The sequence below is a fragment of the Ostrea edulis genome, chromosome 3 (genome assembly GCF_947568905.1).
Source record: "Ostrea edulis chromosome 3, xbOstEdul1.1, whole genome shotgun sequence".
Classification (NCBI taxonomy): domain Eukaryota; kingdom Metazoa; phylum Mollusca; class Bivalvia; order Ostreida; family Ostreidae; genus Ostrea; species Ostrea edulis.
Window position 1 is genome coordinate 39,750,439 of NC_079166.1, and position 27,360 is coordinate 39,777,798.

Sequence of the window (27,360 nt, forward strand, 5' to 3'; positions counted from 1 at the left end):
TAATTTGACCCCCTGTAAATTTTGGAGTAAAGGATGAATTTCAAGCAACTATCATGAAACAATAAAGAATTTTGTACATCTATTAACAAAAGTGACCAGGACCCTGATGTACAAAGGTTAGTTAACTTTAACTGACAGTTAGCTTGCCATTAACTTGATTATATAGCATTAACTTGAAGTTAAATGCTTTTGTGCAACTGGATCCTGAACATTACAAACAACACACGATTTTTGGGAAGTGTAGCAAGTGTGAGAAAGTGCCTAAAGTTTATTAAATAAGTTAGATGGATTGATAAAATAATAAGTACATAAATTGATTAAGTTGGAATATAGTAATTTAAAATAATGTTAGTTTTAACCCTGCACTATGATGTATCTATATAAGTGTGATCCCTGATTCATCAAATCTGGTCAGTGTCTTTTAAACTTTATAGCTTTAGAGTATTAATTCTGATTTACTTTCACAGGACCAGGTCCACCAACAGGTGTGAAGTGTCCAGGAGAACCAAAGGACAAATCATTAGAGATCTCCTGGACAGCTCCTACTGCTCCTAATGGACGGATTGTGAAGTACATCATTATCGTGAGTGGAGCAGTCACCAAGACTGTGGATACATTGAGCAATGTGAATACATTTGATATCATAGGACTTTTAGAAGGTAAGTATTTTAAAAATTAAGGACAATGAAACATCTGGATTACAATGTCTCTACTACACTAGTACCCAGATGATTATAATGATTAGTATGACCACCCAAGTCTTTTTTTTTTTATATAATTTATTTATTTTTTTGGTCACATACAATACATCAGACACTTACACAAACATACCTTTCATACATGCATACATTCTTCAATCTCTCCGTGGTTTAGGTTACTTGCTGTACAATAGTGAAAGTAATAATAATAACAATAATACATGTACTAAAAATAATGACAAGTACAAGTAGTAATAATTAATCAATTGCAAAATATATTTAATTTGTAACTTTTTTGTCTTTTGTTTATGGCTGTTCAGTTCCAGTTGAACACTGTGCAAACTGTCTTGATATTTCAAAGCTAGTATTTTTGTACTCTGATTGGTGACTATGTTTTATCATCATAAGCATCCGAACATCATCACTGTCATTTTCATATTGGGGATTGATAATAATTACCACGCAGCTGATATCAAAGTATTCCAAGAGGGTAAACAGCTTAATCACAACTATTATAAGAAAGATTCAAAACAAGTCAGAAGACAGATGGTCTCTACAGCCCAGTAGCTAAGTACTTCGTTACTAGCTTGAAAATACGGATGTATATTTAATTGCTGTTATAAAATTTAGAAATTCATTTCAAAATTAAGGATTATCTCCCTCATGCATAGCTCTTATCCTTGGACGAATTTGGCTCCACTTGTTTGGCACGCTGTTTTTGGCTATATTTAGATCTAAAACTTCATAGTTATTTCGGATTTCAAACATTTCGGTTGAGCATCACTGAAGAGACATTATTTGTCGAAATGCGCATCTGGTGCATCAAAATTGGTACGGTATAAGTTTTACATACAATTTATTTGAAATTACAGTAGTACTAGTTTGCATTTTAAACTTGATAACATTCAAGTTTCTAGTATATTATGTTTCAATAAAACATGAATGACAACATTTTATCATTGAATTATAATACATTGCTATGAAATAAAAAGCCCCCACATTTTCATGAATATTCTCTAATCGTTTATAGCGATCTTGAATCTGTTGTAGCGATAATGGAATGTGCAAACATTCAATGTCACTACAGTGTACTTTTTCATGCTCTTGTCACTGCATGTACATGTAAGTCTCTAGATAAACAACATCATGGTTTTAAGATTTCGACTTGAAGTCCAGGAGCTCTTATATCTGTACCACAATTTCAGCTGTTTTCTTGAAGTTTCGTGGTTTCCAGAAACCCAATATAATATTGTGATCAAGTGGATATTGTATCCCTAAAAAACACATGCATATCATTTTAGTGTTACATTGTAACCTATAATGATAAGATACTAGACTAATGTTGCATTGAATGATAAATGTTCCTCACCATGTTCATGTCTCAAATATTAATCACCCACCATGTAGATATATAAAAACATTTGATATTGAGGTTGCTGTTAAATAATTTACACTTATTTAATCAATTGAGCAAGAATTTAAACAATAATACATGGACTATAATGTAGAGAAATGGCTAAAGAAGCTACACTATCCAACTTGGATACATTTGTAACTATCCCTCACTGACAACAGGTGGTGTCTGGAGTTCTATATCCAAGCTGCTGCTAGAACTAGTCGTTCTATATCCATGATTGAGGCTAGTAGACTAGTACTATGATATGTACGTAATCATTATCATCACTAAAACAAGTTTCCGAGATCTGGAAAAAGAATGATAAAAATGAATTGTGTGGTTACACTGAATATTTTTTTTACTATCAAATACCATTACAAATGTAAATTACTGAAGCATACACAGGTTAGATAAAGCTTTAAAATGAAAGCAGACATATTACACTCCATTAGGTTGCTACATGTGTACCCAAATACAGTCTTTGATGAGTATATTTTCTTGCCAATATAATTATTGACCCCCCTTTCCCAGCACCACCACCACTAAATGCCAATCTTTCATCACCACCACCACCACTAAATGTATTTTGCAATGTTCCACTATGTTCAGTGTAATTGTTTATAATTTGCTTTCCAAGCTTATAACATTTTTCAGAATGTACACTAGCGGGGAAAAAAACTGCATTATAAAATTTAGTGTAATTTTTCTATATTTATTGTTTATATTTATAAAATCTAAATATCGATAAAGGTGATGTTTTTGAACAATATCGGATAGTACCCGACTCAGATGTACGGACTTTTTCTTGGTTAGTGAACACATGTTGTTTATTGAAGTGTTCGTACGCACGAGTTTTACTGTTTGGAGTAAGAAGTGTAAAAGGTTTGTTTGGACACTATTCGTTAAGGAAAGAACTTTAGTTTTGACACAATTAACCCTTCTGTCATGCCACGACTCAGCGAAAACCAACGTAATCGTGTTGTTGGGATGCTTCAAGCTGGAATGGCACAAAATATCGTAGCAAGACACTTTGGAGTTCGTCGGAACACCATCCAATCATTATGGAGACGTTTCCAACAATCTGGTAACACTCGGGATTGACCACGTTCTGGGCGTCCTCGTCTGACGTCGCGTCGACTGGACAACCACATTAGACTTGTGCACCTGAGAAATCATTTCCAGACAGCAAGTTTGACTGTTCGTAACATTCTTGGACTTAGACCAATCAGTTCAAGAACTGTGCGTAATCGTCTGCGCGAGCACAACATCAGACCAAGACGTTCAGCTGTGCGCCCAATACTGCTTTAACGTCATCGTATCGCGTGGTACAGACGACATCTGCGATTCAGAATACAGGACTGGGCCAATATTCTGTTCACTGATGAATCCAGATTTCATTTGGATAGCAGTGACGGCCGTTGTAGAGTGTATCGTCGCGTTGAGGAGCGGTACCAGGACGCTTGTGTTGTGCAACGTCGACAATTCGGTGGAGGTAGCGTTATGGTGTGGTGTGAAATAACAGCACGTGGAAGGACCCCTCTACAAATTGTCAATGGAAATCTCATCGATCGGCGTACGCTATCGGAACGAAGTTATTCAGCGCCATGTGATACCCTTAATACAGGGACAGCAAAATCACATCACTCTGCAGCAAGACAACAGAATACCACATGTTGCACGTGTAGTCAGGGACTTTTTTGTTCAACAGAATGTCGATATATTGCCCTGGCCAGCTGTTTCCCCCGATTTATCGCAGACCGAGCAGGTCTGGGATGAAATGGAACGATGTCTACGCCGTTTACCAAATCAGCCAGTGGCATTGGCCGATTTAGGTCAGGCTTTAACCAATATCTGGAACAATATCCCTCAAGCATTTCTGAACACTTTAGTGGCATCAATAGGCGCCGGTGTCAAACATGCGTCAATGCAAATGGTGGTCACACGCATTATTAAATTTGTTAATTCATATTCGAATACCAGTGTCTTTCGAGTGTGCTGAAATTGACGTTATTCAACGTTAACGTTAATGGATTATGAAATGTTGTAACGAATACATTTGTTAACAGTATTACAAAAAATAAAATTTGTTCATTGTTATTTTTTGAATATTATTTTTTCATATATTAGATAATGCACAGTTTCTTTTTTCCACTAGTATATATGAGAATAAATGGTAAACAGTTATTGTTATATATAAATTACAAACCTGTTCATGCGACTGTGAGATGTATGGCTCGACATTCCGCTTGTCGAAAGAACTTGTACTTCTCAACTTCAAAGGCTGTTTATGATTGTTGTAGGAGAACAGTCGGGTAGGGAATTTTCCTCTGTAGGCTTTCGTTTGGAGCACAGTCTATGATGTTTCGAAGGGTCGTATTCTTTTCGTTTCACCAAGTTTAGCCACGCTTTTCGGATCTTTTGTCCGTATTAGAAAGGGTTAGAGTATGATGTTTTTCATATAACCGTACTTTCTTATTTTATTTAAGTCCTCACTAAAGCCTCCTGCTTAGCAATAATATCTCGCTTTTGATCCCTTCGTTTCCAGGCAGACGCTATTTTACCGGAAGCATCGAAAGTTAACCAAATAATGAAATCACGTGATCACGGTATATAAAATCTAGAATAAACACGAGTTCCGGCAGTAACTCGAAAATGTGCTATTCTGAGAGTCAAGAGTTCCTAACCGGTGATGACATTAGTTCAGTTTGCACTCTGTGAAAACTTTTTCATGTCACAAACCCAAATGTCAGATAAACCGCACACTGCCTCAGAGAGACTGCAATATTCAAGCCCTTAACGTTGATGGTTTCGAAGTCCAACATAATATGTTTATGAGTGGTCACCGAAACAAGATTTCCGTACGACATTATAACAGCAGTGATACCTTAGCAATTCACTGGTAAAACTCGAAAAATCCTTTGTAAAGCTTGCTTTTAGAAGCTGTGACAATCCTCAAGAGAACCCTACGAATTTGGTCTTTGATCACATCCCACCTCATGATCATGCACTTGCCTTATGCTTACCGTTAGTACATGTACCGACATCCCACCTTGGACTTAAAGAGGCTCGCACCTGAGATTTGGAGTAAGGTCAATTTTTGGGAAGTGTATTTTCGATTTCTACATTGAAAGAAAATTTGGAAATTAAAAAAGAAAACCGGGTTAAAATGCTTGTTATTGAACTTCACTGTTCTAAACATTACCTCTTTGCACTGAAAATTGACTCAAGATTTATCTAATTAAACTTGATTCACCTGTTGGCGTCAACTCAACACAAATCAATCATTACATAAAATAGATACCTAATCATGTCTTCTAACAATACAGATAAAAAAGTTTAATACTAGTAATGGAAATTAATAATGACCTTTTTCCACTTGATATACGAAAACATTCCTGGTATGAAATTTGAGAAGTTAAAAGGACATATTAAGAGTAATGTCAATTTCTAAGATTACACATTATTTTTAAGGTCTTGTCTTAAACTCTAAAATGGAAATAATAAAAATTGGGGGTTAGAGGTACCATTTTTTTAATTATTGGCGAAAATACTGAATTTTTATACCTATTTCGAGTACATTAATTTAATTTCTTTAAGAATCGGTGTTATCTTTGGAGGTGCCTCCCCTGTCGACTGGTCACACCCTGAGCGCCATATATTGATCAGGCAAACGGAACCATCTGTAGTCAAAATCATCAGTGTGCCAATAACGACCCAACAATCGGTATCATTTCCCGTTCAAGAAATCATTTCCTTATGTAAATCAAATCATTGTACTGAATATAAAACTTCAAATGATTCCTACTTGTATCCAAGATTTTAATACTTTAGTTTAGTCATTGATGGACCGCATTTTGTTGCTTTCGACATAATGGCAAAGTAAAACTAGTAAACAGTCATTCAATCTGATTGGTTAGTGCTACCGGTGGTATTGTGGGGTACTGTGTTTGTTATCAAACAGTCAATGGATGAGTAATGCATCAATCATTGTATAAAAATCTCTCATGCTCAGTAAAGCACACTGTTAGATAGTGCATATTTATGAACATTCAGTACCACACTGTGATAATTGTACTAAGTGCAGCAATTAATGTATTCTTACAAGGTAGGATATTCATACTGAGTGAAAATCCAATTACCACGACCTCAATGTGTCGCAAGCATGACTTCCTTTTGTCAAAGCGTTGACCTTTTCATTTGTTTATAGAGAGATCCTATACATTTGCTGTCAAGACGGTTAATGATGCAGTGAATTCAATCAGCAGTGAAAGTGTACCGGTAACATGCCAGACAAGACTAGGCTGTAAGTTGTTCTTTCAATATCTCAGAAAAATTCTACATACCGATGACAGGATTATTTTCAATATCGTCATCTTTAAATATGCTGATACATTCAAACATATAAAACAATGGCAAAGTATTGAGTCGTTGCATATGCAATGTTTCATGTATTGGAATCAATGTGTGTATGTTTATCTGCATGTGTCAAAAGTTCATACTGAATGGAAATAGTACAAGTTTTTGGTGAAACTTAAATTCTTCAAAACCCTAATACTTGTTGAATAACGTACTTTTGAAATTCAAAAAAATATCTTAATACCCCTGATATCGGTGTTTCGAGTGTCCCATCCGGTAATCTCAGATTCTGGGGCATGTAGGTTTTATATGAATGGTGAAAGGGCTTTCATGTCTCATATCTGTTTTATGTGACAATGCCTTTTGTTTGGTAATTTTGTTTGACCTTTTGACTTTTTTCTTGAGGATTGACCTACTTTTGAAAAGCTTAGAACTTGACCATAACTCTAGAACGGTTAGTGCTAGGACTTGTATATTTCGTATTTATATTCCTTTTGAAAAACCCGTTCCTTGGATACCTAATCATTTTTAACTCTTTAACCTTGCAATTTGACTTTGAAATTTGACTTGACCATCATCTGCCATACGGGGTAGTATTATTCTATAAACACATCTTGTTCTTTTCTGATAGATAGTACAAAGAGGTGATATGTATTATAGAAAAAGAATGCGGCTTGACATTTTAGTCAATTTGTTTAGAATTCTGTCAGAAATATCTCCAGTTACTCATTTTTCAAATCAATTACCGTAAATGACTTGGATTTTGCAAGACGGTATTTCTCTGATTTTAGCAGGTTAATCTATTATACAATGATAGTTTTCATTCATATGTCGATTTGATATATCCCTGTGAGCTCGAAATAAAGGACACCACAGAGTCATCCACTTCTGCTTCATACTTAGATATTTTATTGAAAGTAGACATTAACGGCAAACTGACAACTCAACTGTTGACAAACGGGATGATTTCAGCTTCTCCATCGTCAACTTCCCACATTTATGTAGCAATATCCCATTATCACCTGCATATGGTGTTTATATATCTCAACTGATTCGATATGCAAGAGCTTGTTCTGGGTATAGTCAGTTTTGAAATCGAGGTACGCTACTGACAAACAAGTTGACGGTACAGGGATTTCAACAGTCTCGATTGAAGTCAGCATTTCGCAAATTCTATGGTCGTTATAACGATCTAGTTCGTCAATACGACCTCGCATTGGGTCAATTGCTGTCTGACGTGTTTCATACCGATTGTTAAGCCGTTCTTGGCACACTGATTTTGACTGCGGATAACTCCGTTTATCTGATCAGGATATGGGGCTCACGGCGGGTGTGACCGGTCAACAGGGGATGTTTACTCTTCCTAGACACCTGATCCCACCTCTGGTGTGTCCAGGGGTCCGTGTTTGCCCAACTATCTATGTTGTATTGCTTGTAGGAGTTATGAGATTGATCACTGTTCGTTATCTTCACCTTGCATTAATGAAACACAATTTATCACTAACATTTAATGTGTTCATCACTACATCTACATCATTGATTAGGTTTGTTAACGGCTTGATTAACCATATATGGTTCCAAATCAAATCTGATAACAGTTTCATTTTATCGAGGACACATCACAACTGACAATTTTTGATTCCTTACAAATCTTTCCTGAATAACAAAATGCCACCAACATTTTGGTATTACCATTCTATAATAATATATAGCCATTGATTACGCGAATCGGACGCAATTCATTTAATGAAAGAGCCATAAACATTCTAATATGAGACAAAATATGTATTTTCAATGCAGTACTTAATCCTCTAAGTTTAACTTCAAAAAACTGAAGTGAGAAAGTTTCCCAGTTTACTTTCGGAAGGTCGGTGGTCTCTTCCCAGGTACATTGTATCTGGGTTCTCTCTTCCACCAATAAAAACTGGGCGCCACCAGATAACTGAAAAATTGTTGGGTGTGGCGGAAAACATCAATCAATCAATCAATCAAAAAACTGTTTCTCACTTGCTTTCTCTATGAACGTACAATGTACGACATCATGTAATTTTATACTCTGTCGTTCGTCAGTCAGTAGGTTGATCTTACAATGAAAAATAATGCCGAGTTCAAAGGATTGTCTGGTTTAGAATATGATTTGATCAAGGAAACGGTAGGGAAAATGAAAAATAACTTTAATACAAAATGGAAGGAATTAATTATTACAGAATTATTATCATCATTATTTACGGTATGATCCAATCACTAAGCAAATTAAAAACAACAGTGTTTTGATGATTTTTCACAAAAACTGATACGCAGATTATAGTCCTGATATACGACATGGTACGAAATAGTTAATGTGTGTGGTAATACTATTTGAGGTTTAGCAACGAAAATTTAGATAAGGAGTCTCAATCTTCATGACCTTTATTTTTATGAACCAAAATGCAAGGTCATTGACCCATGAATGACAGTGATATTATCGCTAACATTGTGCTTCAGCCATGAAACTTTACAAAGTGTCTTTATGATATTTTCTTCTCTTTCATGAGCACGGATCAAAACGATATATGCCTTCAGTTAGGGTATATAAATTAACTGCAAATGATTGTTATTCATAAGTATTAAACCACATAAAGTAGTTGCAAAGAGTTCACCAGAATGGACTATTAAGGCTTCCTCACATAGAGGCGAATTCAATAAACGAAGCCTGACGAATAGAATATTTGTTTATCCTAGCGAAATCTGAGCGAATTGTTTGAAAATTTGTTGCATGGTTTTAGAATATTACGAAAGTTAAACGTAGGGGAACAATTTGTTGCAAATGATTTACGAAGTGTGACGGTTACTGTAATTCGCAAAAATGCGTTGAATCAATATTGGTTTTTTTGTTAACGATTGGAAGCGGAAAGGTACGAAGTTAAACGTAACTTTGCGGATATTTGCGTATGCCTCCGAATATTTCCAGAAAGGAAAGTCTGAGTCGACAATGGCAAGTAAGACGATGCTGAAGAATCCTTTATAATTATAAGGAAGCAGAACTGACAGGCTTTCTGATGGCTATGTGTTGGCCATCGATGGTACCAACACAATTTATTTATCCTTGTATGCAGGTTCATAACGTCCGAGGTCTTTTTCATTACAGATATTGTGTAAGTATGAATTGTGTGTCTCATTATAGTTACTTGCCCCGACAAGCCCAATACAAGAAAATGGCTACAGCATCTTATAAAAAAGATATGGAGTGAGTGTCAAAGAGATAGCACCACATCCCCATGATAATCAGTGTTAAAATTTAATCTGGAGGTCCCATAATGTCTTCAACAATGGTGGAATACTACTCCTTGTGTTTAGCTCTAACAACCCCCCCCCCCCTCTCCCACCAATCTTAACGCATCACAACCCGCAACATTACCAGAATGTTAAATACGTATATTTAAAAAGGGGCAAAATAAATCGATTAAGATTATTCAAAAGATATTGGTTCTGTTTATCCCCCATCCCTTTATTAGAAATTGTTATACCCTGTAGAAACGAAGGTTTAGGGCTCCCTGGTGTATAAGAATCAGTCTGTAATCTGTCTGTCCGTCGGTCTGTGCAAGATACCCCTGGCATATAGCATAACATACTTCTCTGACCACAACAGAGGATATTCTCAGTGACTCGCTAGGAGTACTGCATATCTGAGTACTTAGCACTAGGGACAAGGTGACACAGAGTTGCAGCTATATGGAACACCGTTTCTGCCTTATAGTGTATATCAGCCTTACGTTATGTCGATACATCTTTATATTATGTGGTTACATTATTGCGTGATGTGGTTACATCATTACATTATGACGATACTTCTTTACGTTATGACGATACTTCATTACGTTATGTGGTTACATCATTATGTTATGTGGTTACATCATTACGTTATGACGATACTTCTTTATGTTATGTGGTTACATCATTACGGTATGTGGTAACATCATTACGTTATGTCGATACCTCTTTATGTTATGTGGTTACATCATTACGTTTTGTGGTTACATCATTACGTTATGTCAATACCGCTTTATGTTATGTGGTAACATCATTACGTTATGTGGTTACATAATTACGTTATGTCGATACCTCTTTATGTTATATGGTTACATCATTACGTTATGTGGTAATATCATTACGTTATGTGGATGCTTCTTTACGTTATGTGGTTACATCATTATGTTATGTGCAAACATCATTATATATAGGTTATGATAAACTTTCAAGTGATCGAGATTGATACAGATGAAAGCATTAAATTGATACTGATTTAAACAAGAATTCAAAATGGATGACATTTTGACGAAGTTGGGTATGGAATTAGTTATTCAGAAATCTAGAGATGAAACAATAGTACCAGAAATCGTATGCAGGTTATCTAAATTTGAACCACAATGCTTAGGATTGAATAGTTCCTCTGATATGATGAAATTAAGGATTGAATGTATCAAGCATGGAAATTCAGACAGGGTGTTTGTTCACAGCGATACATTGCGAAGGCAGTATGATATAGGAAAGGAAGTTCTTGAGAATTTAATCGAGGCAGAATTTTCTGTTTCTGATATGAGTAAGTTACTTTCGGTATCAGAAAGAACTTTATATCGTCAAATGAACAAATATAATCTTCGGAAGCGAAATTTTTCTGACATAGATGACGATGCTTTGGACACGGGTTTAGAAAAGATCCTTGCAGAATTTCCTCGATGCGGAGAACAAATGCTAAGACATTTTTTATCCAACAATGGAATAAAGGTATACATATTGATATGAACTAAATCATTAGAGGACCACTGACTTCTCGTGCGAAATAAGTGTATAGAAGAACTCACTGAATGATACATCCAATATTAAAGTAGTTCCATTCCCCTGTGACGTCATAAGATTTAGCAAAATTTCCAATTTAAGAATTTATACTTATTATTATTGGGGTTTATTTTATTGTGTGAATCAATTTGGAGATAAAGATTGCTCAAATTTTAAGGGTTTTAGGAAAATAATGCAAATTCTCCAAATAAAAGTAAATTTTCAATAAATCAAAAGATTTTTTCATTTATTTATCCGAGAGTGGAAGAAATTATTGGATATGCAATGATACACTTGTTTGAGTGTGGCCCCTAAGGGTTGTACCCCCATGACATTTGGTTAGAACCAACTAGACCAGGGGGTGTTATTCTGAGTAAGTTTCATAAAAATGCAGTTTGATAACGAAGAAAAAAAGTTGCAGACGGACGATTCAGTATGACATTCTACACTGGTTTTGCCAGCAGAGCTTAAACCCTGAAAAGACCCAAACCCTCAAGACATACCTACAAATTATTTCTCAAAGAACCTTCCTTTAAACAAAATTGAATCCTTTTTACCCAAGGCTGTTCAGTCGATTTCACTATATAGAAGTCAAGCACGGTAAATACGTGTTTCTACCGATCAGCAGCACAGAATCTGACACCTAAACCAAACCAATCTAACCATGTGCATTAGACTTCTAAGATTATCGAGCCCGATTGTTTTTGGTTTGTTAGCACAATTTTTAAAGTGAAGAATTAAAAAAAGCTATATCTTTTTTGTGTAACACATTACATCGATCATTTGCAAATTGCAAATTCTGAATTTAAGCTAAATCTAGAATCTTGCACAGCATATATATAGTTTAAAAAATAAAAAAAAATTTCAATGAGGAAAAAGTTCAGTTAATATATATGTACATAATTTATGCACTTCACTGTACAACGATCAAAATCTATCAACCTTTGCAATGGTGAATTTTAATGAAAATACAAGATATTTTCATAAAATCTTGTTTCTAATACACAATTCACAACTTAATACACAACTTTCATGCATATGTAGGAATATTCTTTTAGCAACATGATAAGTACATGTATAATTTTAGCGCTAGGTGTTGTGTCACAAAAAAAACACATCATGATTTTAACCATGGAGTGGTTAGGGAAAAGATGCAAAGGTTTTCAAAGTATATATACAATATTTGATAATATGTAAAAACTCAAATAAAATTGCATTTAAAGTAAAATATTTATAGAATTATATACATTGATTTATATATCAAAAATAAACATTACTGGATTTTTAGTGACATAAAAAACCACTGATTTAATACAAATTGCAGGTGGTTTTCATTTTATTTTGAATAGTACATGTATGTATACATACACATATTTTCGAACACCCAAAGATATATATCATGTAACCCAAAAATCACTTTATAAAGTAAAAGCTATATTTTGGCCAAAATATTAGTAATTTGTAAACAAAGAAGAAAAGCAAGCTTCTATAAAAAATATATTTCGCTCAATATAAATTGGCGAGAGGTAGACTTTCTATAGATAGAACCGTTCACTGGGTCTACATATTTTAATGTACATCAGTTAAGGGAATTGATTTGAGGCCTTTAGGGACCGGGACGTTTTTTTAAAAAAAAAAACAATATGGAATGAAACATAACATTATCATTGTTATGTTTTGTAGTTTTCTTTTATCATATTCAACAATTCGATTCAGTAACACTTAATTATGTAATGGCCCAAATGTATCATTTTGTCTTCGACCTTAGAAGCAAGGCAACTCTTTAAAAGGCAGGAATACAACTTGTATATTCTATAAATTAATCATAAACACTAAACATTTTCACTTTTAAAAAAATATAACCCCTAATTAGTATTTCATAGAATTAGAGGATAAAGGTACTATATATTTAACTCGAATGGCAAACCTCAAGGGAATGAATTTACTATTAATGGCAATACAATACAAATGGTGCCAAAATACTGCTATAATTTAGCTAATAGGTGTTATGATGAAATGTAATGAGATATTTAACTTAATAGCAACTGCTGTGCTTATTGAAAAAGCTAAAAAAGAAAAAGAAAAAAAAGAGAGCATGTTTTAAAATGAAAAGAATTATTGTATTTTAAAAAAGGGCAGATGATACAATTTCTTTCTTTCGAAGAGACTTTATGTGATGTTATTCTTTTATAAAAGTGGATAATTTCTTAAATTCTTTTCCCCTTTGACTTGGAGAGTGAAATATTTTCCGTTTTTCCAAAAAAAGTACAAAACAATAGTTATCATGGTAAATTAGTTTATTCTTCATTTGTTTACCTTTTCTATACCTAAAAAATGATTGTCAGGGAGAACAGAGTGTACTGATATTAGATTTATAACATAACGTGTAAAATATTAATGCATTACAAATTTTACACTTGGAAAATATAAATTGCTGCTTCAATAAAATTACATATATGGACATTGCACCCTCAGTTAAGGTTTACAAATTAAAATAAACTTCATAATATGTTGACTTAATGTTTAAAGTGTAATATCAACTTAAAAATCATATACCATACGGGGTGAATTTTCTGAGTAGAAGCAAAATTGTAAAAATCACATTGGCTGATTTTCTAAAGACAAAGAAGAGTTATCTCCCATAATATAAGAGTAAAATTTTACAACTTCTGAAAATAATTTACAATAGCATTTATGATTTTACAGGGTTTTTTTATGTTTTTGTTTTGTCACTCTTGATTTTCCTTTGCTATATTCATCTCTGAAAAAAAAATAAAGAAATGCCTAATAAAGGATCTCTTTGGTGTGCCGTTTTTCGTTAGTTTCTGCATTATGACGTTTCCCAGTAGAAACAGGAGAAAGATGGCTGCATGCTCCCTGCTGACATCTCATATATAGCAATGATCCAAGTCCATACCGTGTTTCGTCCTCACAATGTCTTATGCGTTGTTAAATCTAGTGGTCTACCACACGCAGCACAACCTTTTTCCAAATTGTCCACTAGAATTCCGAGTTCCACAATTCGTCTCCCACTTCTCCATCAAATCATCTCCTCATGCTCTTCTTCCGATTTTTCACTCTCTGATACATCAGATGGATATGTGTCTTCATTTCCTAGGCATTCTTGTGAATTATCACCAGTTGAACACTTTTTTCTTGATTCATCCAACTTCTCGATCACATCAACATTCACTATCTTACGTCCAAGGGATAATGCATAACCTTTCGTAGCATTCTGTAACCTTTGATGACGTTTTTTACCAATAATTTTTCCTGATTATTTCCTCCTGAATGATTTTGGCACCATAATTTTTTACATTATTTACTGACCCCCCTTCCTGCTCTTTAAACACAGAAGAGTTCCAAACAACTATAAATGAGAAAACCAACCAAACTATTTTTTTTACCATGGGAACTCTTCAGTGCTAAAGGTAGAAAAATTTGTTTATATCATCTGGCCTTAATAACCAATGTAAAATTTTAGAAAAACTTTCTGATGTTATTGTACTTCCAGTTCTTCTTTATTGTAGTGCATACAGAAGTCAATTACTTAAGACTCATAAAAATCATAATGTAAACATTATGTAATGATGTTCAATGGGCCTTTGCCAATTGTGTTTGTGCCAATAAATTAATATATTTTGTATAAATTTGTATTTGTATTGGAATAAAAAAAAATTCAGAATCTATGAAAAGTTCACAACTATAAACAACACCATTTAGAATTGGTACATGTAAAGGCACTTAATTAACCTCGCCAAACTTTGTATCGAAATGTATTTTTTAATCGACAAACACCCCGATTCACCCCACCCCCGGGATCTGCCCAGGCCCTTAAATACTTGGACAAAATCAGTATTCTAAACCAGTTACGCTCTCCCAACGGTCATTCCATAAACATATTACTGTATTAGGTGCTCAATGCTCAATTAATTTTTCTTATCTTTCCCGCTTGCATAACCTTCCCCTTGCGTTTTCTCCTGTCGTCTGTACTCTAGTGCATGTCGAAATGCCGCCCGATCTCCAATAGTTTGGAGACCGAGTGCTTTTAACTCGTTGTCTGTCAGACTTCGACACGTCTCAACGGAATCCACCCTTTGTTCTTCAAATCGATTTAATAGTGTCCCTAAACCACTTTCGTTTAGTAATTCTGAAACTGGATTTTAGCGCGCCATTTCGCATCTGTATCAATCTCGATCACTTAGAAGTTTATTTATAACATAATGATGTTTGCACATAACATAATGGTGTAACCACATAACATAAAGACATGTCGACATAACGTAATGATGCAACCACATAACGTAAAGAGGTACCGACATCGCATAATGATGTAACCCCATAACGTAATACTGTTACCACACGACGTAAAGATACAACCTCATAACGTAATGATGTAACCACATAACATAAAAAGGTATCGACATACTGTAATGATGTAACCACATAACGTAATGATGTAACCACATAACATCAAAATGTATCGACATAACGTAATGATGTTACCACATAACATAGAGAAGTATCGACATAACGTAATGATGTAACCATATAACGTAATGATGTAACCACATAACGTAAAGCTGTAACCACATAACATAATGGTGTAACCACATAACATAAAGAGGTATTGACATAACGTAATGGTGTAACCACATAACATAAAGAGGTATTTACATAGCGTAATGATGTAACCACATAATGTAATGATGTAACCACATAACGTAAAAACCACATAACGTAATGATGTAACCACACAACGTAATGATGTAACCACATAACGTAATGATGTAACCACATAACGTAATGATGTAACCACATAATGTAATGATGAAACCACATAATGTAATGATGTAACCACATAACGTAATGATGAAACTACATAACGTAGTGATGTAACCACATAACGTAATGATGAAACCACATAATGTAATGATGTAACCACAATATAAAGATGTATCGACATAACGTAAGGCTGATATACACTATAAGGCAGTAACAGCGTTCCATACAGCTATATTCAGGCCTGGATCCAAGGGCTCTCTGTACCGAGTGTGTTGTCTTACGATGATATAAGAAATCATCTCTTATATTTCATCATACATTTCAATTGGCATGTAGAGGAATTTCTTAAGGATAGTAGGATCTTTTTTTAGCTCAACCATGAGTTAATCATAGATCCCAATTTTGCGGTGTCTCTCTTGATGCGGCCATGATCTTCTCCAGATGGTACATGCTCTGGCCCCCTTCTCAACCTTAATCAACCTCTGATGAACCGGTGTATATTTAGTTGTTGCTGGATGACTTCTTGATCATCTATAACAGCAACATACTGCAATTTCAAGCGTTGTATATCTTCCATTTTGACGAAGAAATATCTCAATTTCTTTAAGCTAGCCTCCTGCTTTTTATATTGATGAAATACAAGCATATGTTAACCCAAAATTGATTTAGTACTAAATCTACATGAGAATTTAGGAGCGCTATGATTCACATGTCTTAGTTATCCTTCTTATTAATTCGGATGCAATCGTGTACCGTTCAATTTCTGAATGTTAACTTAATCGTCAATATCATTCGCTCTCATGTGTCGGATTTAATACGCTACAATACGTAAATACGTTAATATTCGTTACAGTTCGTAAACTATCCCAAACATACGTCTTTTGATCGTTCTCTTTCGCTTGAAATGTAAATCAGCTGATTTCGATATACAAATTTGCTGAACGCTGCGATCTCAAACGCCAGTTGACGAACGCCCTACGAAGACTTTCCGAGTGGTTAAGGTATTGAAACGAATTTTAACGAATGATAGACAGTTATTCGCCACAAATATTTCAACATGCTGAAAATTTTCTGAGGAAGTTCTCAAACGCATCCATACGAACACCACCAACTATGTATAAAGTACATATACTAATGAAAACGAATTTTGCTGAAGTCCTATTCGTCAATAGTCGCAAGTAGATGTCGGGCTATATTCACCCGTGTGTGAGGAGGCTTTTAAGAGGAAAAACATCACTTTAAATAATTCAAATATTATTGGGACTAATTCCAAGTTTTTACTTGTAGAATATTTGAAAGAGTTCTTTTTTTTTGGCGGATTGCACAACGTGCAAACTGCTTATAGAATGGTGAATGACAGGCGGGTGGGAGGGTTGGTAGGTTAGCATGCGGACAGGCGCCCCTGTAATAGGGTACCTGTTTTGTGTAATAAAATCCTCTCATACCTCTAACTTTGTATAGTTGTTATGGATACATTAAAAACATGCATGTACTTTTCTGAAAGTGCTCATTTTTCGAAAAATGTACGTGAAGTTAACCTAAGTCATGTTTTAAGCTTTTCTTGAGTAGACGGGACCTATTTTGTATAATCAACTCCTTCTATACCTCTTACTTGAAATTCCTCAAATTTTCTAGAGGTGTTATGAATACATTGAAAATGTACATTTGCGTTTTTGAAAGTGGTCAGACATTTTTTGAAAAAATTACACGTAATTGAACTTAGCCATTTTTAAAGCATTTCTTAAATAGACAGTACACGTACCTATTTTGTGTAACCAGCTCCTCTCACACCTCTTACTTGACGTTACTGATACTTTGTACAGTTGTTATGGATACATTGAGATGTGAATGTGTCTTTTTAAAAGTGATCAGATTTTTATCAAAAATGTAAATCTTGTTGAACTTTGTCATTTATAAGCATGTCTTGAATAGACTGTACTTTTTTGTGTAATCAACTCCTCTTACACCTCAAATTTGAAATTCCTCAAACTTTGTACAGTTGTTATGGACTCTTTGAAGATGTGCACGTGTAGTTTTGAAAATGATGAGACATTTTTCAAAAAAATTACGTGTAGTTCAACCTTGTCATATTTTAAGCATGTCTTGAGTAGACGGTACCTATTTTTGTAATCAACTCCTCTTACAGTATTTATTTGACACCCTTCAGACCTTGTACATCTGTTATGGAAGCATCGAAGATATACGTGTGTCTTTTTGGAAGTGATCAGACAGTCTTTAAAAAAATTACATGTATATGATTTAGTTGAATTTTGTCATTTGAAGCATGGTATCTACTTTGTGTAACTAAATCCTCTTACAGCTTTTAACCTAACATTTTTCGGACCTTGTACATTATAGATATTATAAAACACGGAAATATACATGTTCCATTTTAAAAATGCTTCTGTGTTTTTAAAATTCTACATTTAATATATCATTTTTCCATTATGTTTTGTATTGCAGTCTCTATGGTAGATAACATATTATCAAGCAACTCAAGTCATTTATGTTCTTGAATCGATTTTTCTGTATATAGATATGCACATGATTAAGTTCATGATTTTGTGTTGAGCGTTGGTAATAACTGTAATATGTACTTGGCTAGAATTACAAGCCTGTATTGTTTTGGTTGTCTATGTATTTCCTTTGTCTGTATAACGTTTGAAGTATACTTAACTGAGTCTGATCACATACGTTATGAATTGTAGGGTATAGGTGAGCTGAGAGATATACTTATAATAAAGGTCGAATTTGCCACAATTGAATGTGACTTTGTTTGGAGGCAGTGTGTTACAATTATATCTAGGGTTGTATTTTTGAAGGATGTATTTCTATGGTTGTGGAGATGTCTCAAACAGATATTACACTTTTTCATGCCTCCCCCTTCAAAGAAGAGGGACATTGCTTTGCACCTCTCGCTCTGTCGGTATGTCGGTCCGTTGGTCAGTAGACCACATGTTGTCCGCTTAATATCTTGAGAACCATTCACTTCATCGTAATGATATATCATATCAAAGGTGAAGATAACTCATATAAGAAATACAAAATAGAGAGTTGGGCAATTACGGACCCCTGGATATACCAGAGGTGGGATCAGGTGCCTACGAGGAGTAAGCATCCCCTGTCGACCGGTCACACCCACCGTGAGCCCTATGTCTTGATTTATGTGGCTTAATTACAAGTATAATACGACTCTATTGATTTTCAGGTGAAAACGTCAAAGGTCAAGGGTCAATCCAATATGGACATAGGAATATGTTGTCCGCTCAATACCTTCAGAAACCTTTCCTTGACAGACATTACATTTGGTACACTGATATATTGTGAGGAGTAGATGACTTCTATTAATTTTGGGATCATGTGGTTAAAGGTTATGGGTCAAAACGGACATAGGGATATAATAACCACTCAATGGTTAAAAAACCCTTTGGTTGACAGACATCAAACTTAGCACACTGGTACATCTTCAGGGTTAGATGGCCCCTATTGATTTTGAGGTCACATGGTCAATGGTCAAGTGTCAAACTGGACATAGGAATATACTGACCACTCAATGTTAAAGAACCCTTTGCTTTACAGACATGAAACTTGGTACGTTGGTACATCTTCAGGGGAAGATAACCCCTCTTGGTGTTGAAGTCACAAGATTAATGGTCAAGGGTCAAACTGGACAAAGGAAAATACATTCTGCTTAATATCTTGAGATCCCTTCACCTAGCAGACATCAAACTTGGTACACACTTACATCTTCAGGAGTAAATGATCCATAATGATTTTAAGGTCACATGAACGAAGGTCAAGGGTCAAAGTGGACATAGGAATATATTGTCTGCTCAATATTTCGAGAACCCTTTGCTCGACAGATAGCAAACTTGGTACACTGGTACATCATAAGGAGAGGATGACTGCTATTGATTTTGAGGTAAAACAAAATCCAAGGGTCAAACTGGACATAAAAAGATACTGTCCACTTAATATCTTGAGAACTACTCTTTGCTTTTGACAGACATCAAACTTGGTACACTAGTCCGACATAAGTAGATGAGCCTATTGATTTTCAGGTCAAACGTTCAAAGATTAACGGTCAAACTGGATATACAGTGTAGTAATATACTGTCTGCACAATATATTGAGAACCTTAATGCCTTAGTAATTCACTACTAAAACTTGCAAGACCCTCTGCAACACTCACTCGTCCCCCTGGAAACCCTCAAGATAACCCTACTTCTCTGGTCTCTGATCGCATGACACATCATGCACATGTCCCACGCTTACCGTTCGTACCGACATCGAACATTGAGGTGACTGCCAGTTCCACTCAACAAAGTTCCAGCAATTTTCTATCCACAGGATTCATCTCTAACTCATCCTTTCAAAGCTGCGCCTTTCAGTTCTCAAGGAACCCGTTTGTGAGTCAAAAGTAAACAGTTCGTGGAAGCCGCCATTTCCGATTTTCAGTTGATGTTTTCATAAATTTCATGAAAAAAGACGGAAAACTTTGCATCATGCGCTACGCGCAATTTTCCGTCTTTTTTGTTCGTGGATCGCTCCATCCACCGACAAGATAATATATTCATTCCTTAAATGAACTATAACTTCCCAAACTCGTCTTAGATGATTTACTTGACATCATTATAATGAGAAAGAATTTGTAGGTTTTAGAATGTTTCATTTATGATACAGATCTAATTCCAGATCAAATTGAAAGTTTGGTTTTATAGAATTAAATTTTCCCTGTTTTGTCCCAGATTCTTTATACTAATGTAACGTTAATTATTTTAATTGATATAGTGTCTACCCCACCAAATGCACTCACCATCGGCACCCCAAACAGTAGAGGATTTCCTGTGTCCTTTAGTGTTCCTAATAATGTCAAAGGACAGCTGGCTGGTTACAGAATTCTCATCAAAGATGCCAGTAAATGCTGGCAGCAGATTAACATCATATGTAATACTTGTACTGTAAGTATGAAATCAGAAAACTCTCAATTGTTGATGATTGTGTGTTAAAACAACTGATATTTCTTCCATTTAGTAAAATATACAAATGACCTCTAGTGTATGAAGAAGTACTGTTTCACTTGTAGGATTTTAACAGTACTTCCCAAAGTTGTGACACAAGTATTGTACACAGAGTACCTGACATAGCTGTCACACAGAACTATAATGTCACAGGTCTACATCCATACATAAACTACACAGTGGAAGTGGCAGCCATTAATGGAGCTGGAGTAGGAAACTCTGTTGATAAAACAACAATGACTGAGGAAGAAGGTATATTTTATTGAGATTTGTAACAAAACTTAGACATGTGTTTGTGTAGTTTCCAAACTTGTCATGTTTTGCGTCACATATGGGGATTTCTCAAACACTATAATTTCATAGAATACGTAATGTGATGGCAAATCACTTTGTGTTTTTCCTTTATGAGGGTAAATGTATTTCGTTGATGGGTGTGTTCTGGCGCAATCTTAGACACCTGGATAAAAAGTAACAATGCGTTGATTTGATATTAGTATAAAGGTTTCCAAGTAGAGAGTTTTCTCTTTCTTCTTGGGGCATAACATACATATTCAATAAGTGAATATTATATTCTAGACAAAAACGTTTGGGATCTTAGAATATTTTTTCCAGATAGAATTGTTAAATATAATTTGTTTTAAGTGTTTATGTATTTGGTCATTCATTTCAGAATTTGAAAATTAACATTACAGATTATTTTATAGTCATTAACACAAATGACAACACTACTTTAATGTATACTGTGAAACCAGTTATGCTATGCGTATATTGACAGTCGTTTGAGTGGAATGATATGCTGTACATATGATCGTATCATACTGAACTAAACATGGAACCTGTATTTAAATATGAGAGTCTCTGTTCCTCGTTATACGTTCCCCATCAGCAGAAATATTCAAGACTCTTAAAGTGGAGCTTCCTTAAAAACCAATGACTTTCACATCGGAAACTGACATTCCGAAGTAACCAGCGCTGCAATAACCATATCATTAATGTAAAATCGGACACTGTGCGATTTCTTAGTATGAAGAATAAGAACCATTTCATGAGCATTTCATCAGAGTTGTTCAGCCCTAATGACTATTGATACACGATTTAATAAGTAATTGACAGGTAGCCTACTGGTCAGGACGCATGCTTCGCAGAATGGTAGCATGGATTCAATTCCGGTGTCACGTCGTGCCTAAGACTTTCAACATAGAGTTTGTCTGTTCCCTTGCTAAATGCCTAATATAAGAAAAGAAAGTCAATAATTTTTGGAATTCAATATCACAGACAGAGATTCCCTGTAATAGTAGGAATTAGTACGATAGATAAATCCTCACTGATACGACCGTAAGGAATCCGCATATGACAAACTGTTGGCACTTTTCATAAAGCTGGGGACGTAGCATCATGAGTGAAACATTCTGAAAAGGGATGTAAAACAGCATGCATACTAAGCAGTAACATAAACCAAAGGATATGTTGCGCTTCTAAGTAAATTAGATATACTTAATAATTATTCATTCAAACTAATAGTAAATAAAACACAGACGCCTGAACATCAGAAGTAGGCTTAAGTGCCCGGAGGAGTAATCGTCCCTGTTGATCAGACATACCCGTCGTGAGTTGAATATTTTGATAAAGAAAATAGACCAATCTGTATTTAAAATCGGTATTTAAAACTGATTATAACGATGAAACACGTCAGACATCAATTGACCGATGCCCATACATCCATGTAAGTGCAATACCTGTTTCATTGCATAATATATTTTCATCAGGTTTTACACACATATCCAATGTGAATCAAGCATTTAAACAAGTTTGCGGGTTATATCGTAAATGTCAAGTTCATTAAGACAAACAAATATTCGAAATAGCATTGCTATCAATGTTCAGCTAATAATTTATTTTTGAAGAACATGGAATTCAATCACACTTTTCGTAGATATGTCGTAAATATATCAAATATCAAACTATGTTGTCATAGAGTTTTATCTGAAAGCAAGATCAGCAATTTCTGGAGAGCATTCATCAAGTTTTTCTGATGATTTTGTGAGCCGAAAGTAATATAATTGCTACAAGTCAGGTTGTTTAAAGTTTTCTTTTTCAACGCAATTTACATCTGCATATATATATATATATATATATATATATATATATATATATATAAATAAAGTAAAAAAATAAAATCCAATACTCAAACTTTTATCTATAGCGCTTTCGCCCTGCGGGCTCGTCAGTAGATTTTTAAACAATGTAAACAAGTTCCATTATGACGTCATCCTCGTGACGTTATGTGGGCAACGTTAAACATAATACAGTCATGATTGTGACGTCAGAACATTATACAATGTTAATGTTAGGCACTTTTAAAAAATACAGACATATTTAAAATAGTTCAGTCTATAAGTTTTAAGCGCCTCTGAATATTCCTGTACATTAAAGGAGACATTCTATGTAAATAGGGCTTTCGTTAGTCAATCTATTATGTAAAAATGTATATACATATATATTTTATATATATATATATATATATATATATATATATATATATATATATATATATAAACAACAAAAAACTTCCGATACAGCGGTGTGTTCCAACATGTTACAAGGGAAGTATAGAATGCATTTGTTTAAAAAAGAAAACCTTCCTTGCAGTTCCACAGAAGCCTTCCATCAGTTCTGTTGCACCCAAATCTGATAAAGAGGTAGATTTGACGTGGATGTTAGCTCCTCCCTCGCCTGGCAACGTGACATACACCGTGACAGTGATGGAGGCGGAGGATAACACGTCTAATGTTTTTATCAACAAGAGAGAGATACATTACAGTGGTATATGTTGACTTTTCATACATACGCTTGTAAGGTTTGTGCACTTACTGAGGATTCATGCTATTTTCTTCACTTTTGAAGAATGGTATAGATAGCTGAATTTAGCTAACCAGTTCAAAACAACGTAGTGCGATGTTTTGTCCACCAGGGCTTTCGTTTGTCAATCTATTATGTTAAAATGTCAAATTAAACGTTTCACATTATTTACTTCTCAAGCATAAGTGCTGTAGTCTCCGTTTCAGTGCATGGGTTATTAGCATTTCAATAAGAGTACTTTCATAGGGTTTTAAAGTTTAGACAGAAACATTCATGAACATATTTTTTACATTTACAAGGAGAAGAATGAATACTGAAAATCCCTTTAAACACCTTCAATTGGTTTAATGTGTTGAAATTACTGTTCCTTGATCCTAAAAATACTGTAACACCCCAAAAACCCCATATCTTCGAATATGTCCATTCAAGAACGGTGACTATATTTTTTGAAATTATTTTCAAACTTTCCATCTAGTGTAAATCAAGTATATTGTCCTCTGTCATTTGGGGAGATGGGTTTACTACATTCCTATATATGCACATGGTAATACCTTACCAGGCACTGAAGACATATCCGACCTCGACATCGTAACGTTTCCATAAAAATTTGGGTTTACTTTACATTTAAGTACAGCAGACTGGTGATCACTGCTTTGTGCAATCAAGTTTTTGTGTAATCAAGTGTAACTGCATCTGCTTGGTCTGCTTAATGAATATTACTACATTTCCTAGTAAAAAAGGTATATACATATGCATATTCAACAGAATCATGCTGGAGCATAGCCTAATGGTATTTTGACAGTAATGATATCCCATCTCTGGTGTGTCCAGGGATCCGTGTTTGCCCAACTATCTATTTTGTATTGTTTATAGGAGTTATGAGATTGATCACTATTCGTTATCTTCACCTTTCATCAGTTATAATACATTTATATTGTACGTGTTCTGTTCATGAATTTCTGCAGTTACTTGTACGTGCATACTTATTCATTTTCAATAGGCCTTAGTATCACAGGCTACCTAACGATACGATAATGTATCATGGTATGAATATGCAATAAAACATGTATCACAGTAGAGTTTTCATGTTCACGTGGGGATCCCAGTTAGAATATGTCCTCAGTACCCATTGCTTGTCATACGAAGCGACTAAATTTGGCGGTCCTTCGGATGAGGTCACTAACACTGAGACCCCGTGTCACAGCTGGTGTGGCACTATAAAGATCCTACCCTGCTCAAAGGCCACACCTACCTTGCTCAAAGGTCATAGGCCGAGCGAAGTTTTGCAGTCCATCCCCGTCAATAGTGACGTCTCCTTATGAGTGAAAAATTCTCGAGTGGGACGTTCAACAATATACCACCAACCAATATTTTTCATGACTAATAACTTACGATTATCAGATTTTTAGTAGTGCTACATTTGGCATTATTTCAAAGATGAAAATCAAAAGAACTACTATACTAAAATGCAGTTCACGAAGACGTAACAAATGAATATTAGCAGACTGATAAAGACTAAACCACATTTTCAGATTTATGCTACTCTCGAAATCATTTCAAATTAATAACAAATAGAACTTACAAGTGTATCACGATATCAAACTGACGATATGATACAGTATTGCGATCAATATACGGAAACTAAAGACAGAAAGCAAACTTAAAGTCGACCTCGCGTTTGCTTTCTGTTAGTTGTTGTCTGGCTAGGGCTGTACTAAGATTCTTTCTACAAAATACAAAAAGTTACAGTTTGTCACGCGAATAGAACATGGCTTCTAGTTTATTTGAACCTTGGTGGGTCCAAGAGTCAAAAGTAAGGTCAATGGGTCATCATTTTGATTTTAAATGGATTTCAACAGTCTCGTTTGAATTCAACATGTCACAAATTATATGGTCATCATAATGATGAAAGGTGAGGATAACGAACGGTGGTCAAACTCAAAACTCATATAAGGAATACAAAATAGAGAGTTGGGCAAACACGGATCTCCTGATATACCAGAGGTGGGATCAAGTGCCTAGGAAGGGTAAGCATCCCATGTCTACTGGCACACCCATTGTGAGCCCTATATCTTGATCAGGTAAACGGAGTTATCCGTAGTCAAAATCATTGTGTCAAGAACGACCTAACAATCGGTTTGAAACACCTCAGAAAGCATTTGACCCAATTATATGTTGTATGTTATATTCACTTTTCCTACATCTCTCATTGGTATGATTAATATCGATAATTGATAATATTAATCAATATAACACAACTGTATGTTGTCTTTTTCTGTGTGATTAATTTCACCTATTACCATTTTCATCATATCTTGTTTTTCCAGGATTTGAACATAAAGAGAAAGTGATTGATGGTTTAGAAGGATTTTGGAGATATAAATTTACTTTGACAGCCACCACAATAAAGGGATCACAAACATCCGAAGAGTCTGCTGTAATCAGGACAAAGCAGGGGGGTAATGCTGTTTTATAATAAAAGTCACCATTTTTATTTTAACACGTTGGTCATTAATAACATAGGTACATCCATAAATTTGTGAAATCTTTGATTATTCTTTTTATTTGGCTTTATGGCAGCAGTTGGTGAAAAAAAATCGAACTCTGTTTTTCTCATTCAAACTGAAAATCTATATCACATACAACCTATCTATTCTTTGGGTCAAATGCTATCTGGCCTCTTTCATACCAATTGTTAATCCGTTCTTGGTACACAGAATTTGACTACGGATTACTCCGTTTACCTGATCAGGATAAAGGGCTCACGGTGGGTGTGACCGGTCGACAGGGGATACTCCTCCTAGGCACCTGATCCCACCTCTGGTGTGTCCAGGGGTCCGTGTTTGCCCAACTATCTATTTTGTGTTGCTTGTAGGAGTTATGAGATTGATCACAGTTCGTTATCTTCACCTTTTATTCTACGTATTTTTGTTTCAATGTTTTTGTAATGAAAGGTACCATGTATACACACTGTATATGCATATCTACATGCATAATTGAAGACCTTGTAAAAACCATACGTTTTTAGAGGCTCTCCATTTCATAGAAAATCAAGGACTGTCATTTATTCACATTTCATTACAGTGCCCACCCGTTTTTATACGCCCGTCTTAAGACGAGACGTATTATGGTATGGCGTTCATGTCCGTCCGTCTGTCCGTCCGTCTGTTAGCTTTTTCGTGTCCGACCCGTAACTTAAATACTACAAGGCATAGAATCATCAAACTTTGTCTGTAGATACATCTTGGGTAGAAGGTATGTCGCACATTAAAACCAGGTCACTGTGACTTTTCATTAAGAAGATATCCGTCTGTCCGTCCGTCTGTTAGCTTTTTCGTGTCCGATCCGTAACTTAAATACTACAAGGCCTAGAATCATCAAACTTTGTCTGTAGATACATCTTGGGTAGAAGGTGTGTTTCACATTAAAA

General features: G+C 35.0%; 2 protein-coding genes across 3 annotated transcripts in view; one reads left to right on the forward strand and one right to left on the reverse strand.

The window, feature by feature from the left end:
• Positions 1–27,360, forward strand: part of LOC125673160 (titin-like) — a 268,458-nt gene that overhangs the window by 211,654 nt on the left and 29,444 nt on the right. For both annotated transcript variants that reach the window (XM_056160692.1, XM_056160693.1), the window contains exons 18-23: positions 468–659; positions 6,302–6,397; positions 20,842–21,011; positions 21,137–21,323; positions 23,721–23,894; positions 26,258–26,389. In XM_056160692.1, coding sequence (XP_056016667.1) covers positions 468–659; positions 6,302–6,397; positions 20,842–21,011; positions 21,137–21,323; positions 23,721–23,894; positions 26,258–26,389 — 951 coding nt within the window. The remainder of the gene's footprint in view (positions 1–467; positions 660–6,301; positions 6,398–20,841; positions 21,012–21,136; positions 21,324–23,720; positions 23,895–26,257; positions 26,390–27,360) is intronic.
• Positions 1–27,360, reverse strand: part of LOC125673175 (uncharacterized) — a 333,899-nt gene that overhangs the window by 86,393 nt on the left and 220,146 nt on the right. The gene's annotated exons all lie outside the window — the stretch shown is intronic.